Here is a 1,204-nt window from a genome sequence, read left to right as displayed (position 1 = left end):
ATGTATGTATGTCTGTATGTCTGTCTGTCTGTCTGTCTGTCTGTCTGTCTGTCTGTATGTCTGTCTGTCTGTCTGTCTGTTTGTCTGTATGTATGTATGTATGTATGTATGTATGTATGTATGTATGTATGTATGTATGTATGTATGTATGTATGTATGTATGTGTGTTTGTGTGTTTGTGTGTTGTGTGTGTGTGTGTGTGTGTGCATGTATGTACGTAATAGAACAAATACATATAGATGCTGGAATGAAACGAAGTAAAACTATACTCACACTCCTTTTGCACATGGATATTGAATTAAAAAAAATATCTCTTATTTTAGATGACTCTGTGACTGGGTCGGCTTCACCATCTGTCGCAACATCTACTACAGGTAAAGTATATGCATCGGAATGGGTAAACACGTTAAGTCAACAGTATGCAAATATTTTGGTGAAAGGTGGAGGAAACAGGAAAATATTCAGAATTGTTGTCATTATTATTTTGATAAACATCACATATATTTTAGATGACACTGTGACTGTACCGGTTTCAGAAGTTGATGAAACCTCAACTGTAGGTAAGTATATGATTCATATAATTGAATCGTTCAGATTTAATTCCATATACTAGTATCAAACTTTGAAGTTCACATCTTACCCAATTTCCGTCCAACTGTGTTGTTTTCAAGTGAAGGACGGAACGTATATACATTAATCGGAATATGTTCACATGTTCCCGTAACAGTATGTAACTATTATTTCATTTTGTGCAAGAGGAAACAGCAGAAACTAAAACAGAGACGATAACCCGAGACAAGTCGCATGACTATTCCCTCTCGATGTACATTTCCTAAACGCAGTCATTCAGCAAAACAACAAAAGTAAAATTTTGACACATTTGTCTCTATGCATGCTCCGTAGTGTAATTGTATACACATATTTAGATATTAAAAATTAATCCACAACCTATATTTTGATTCACCGTATATGAATATCATTAACACAGTTCATATGACGTTCGTTTCGACTGTAAGAGAGGATCAGACCACATTTGAGCCAGTCACTTTCAGCAACCCAACTAGTGATCATGGTGATAGAACACCTGGTATATATATATGTGTGTGTGTGTGTGTGTGTGTGTGTGTGTGTGTGTGTGTGTGTGTGTGTGTGTGTGTGTGTGTGTGTGTGTGTGTGTGTGTGTGTGTGTGTGTGTGTGTGTGTG

At 36.4% G+C, this 1,204-nt stretch overlaps 1 protein-coding gene across 1 annotated transcript in view; it reads left to right on the top strand.

The window, feature by feature from the left end:
- Positions 1-836, top strand: part of LOC124120348 — a 6,865-nt gene extending 6,029 nt beyond the window's left edge. The window contains exons 8-9 of the mRNA XM_048397984.1: positions 324-560; positions 757-836. Coding sequence (XP_048253941.1) covers positions 324-560; positions 757-836 — 317 coding nt within the window. The remainder of the gene's footprint in view (positions 1-323; positions 561-756) is intronic.
- Positions 837-1,204: the final 368 nt, after the last annotated feature.

Source organism: Haliotis rufescens, unplaced genomic scaffold (genome assembly GCF_023055435.1).
Source record: "Haliotis rufescens isolate VD_foot unplaced genomic scaffold, xgHalRufe1.0.p SCAF_18, whole genome shotgun sequence".
Taxonomy (NCBI): Eukaryota; Metazoa; Mollusca; class Gastropoda; order Lepetellida; family Haliotidae; genus Haliotis; species Haliotis rufescens.
This window is presented reverse-complemented; position numbering and strand designations above follow the sequence as displayed.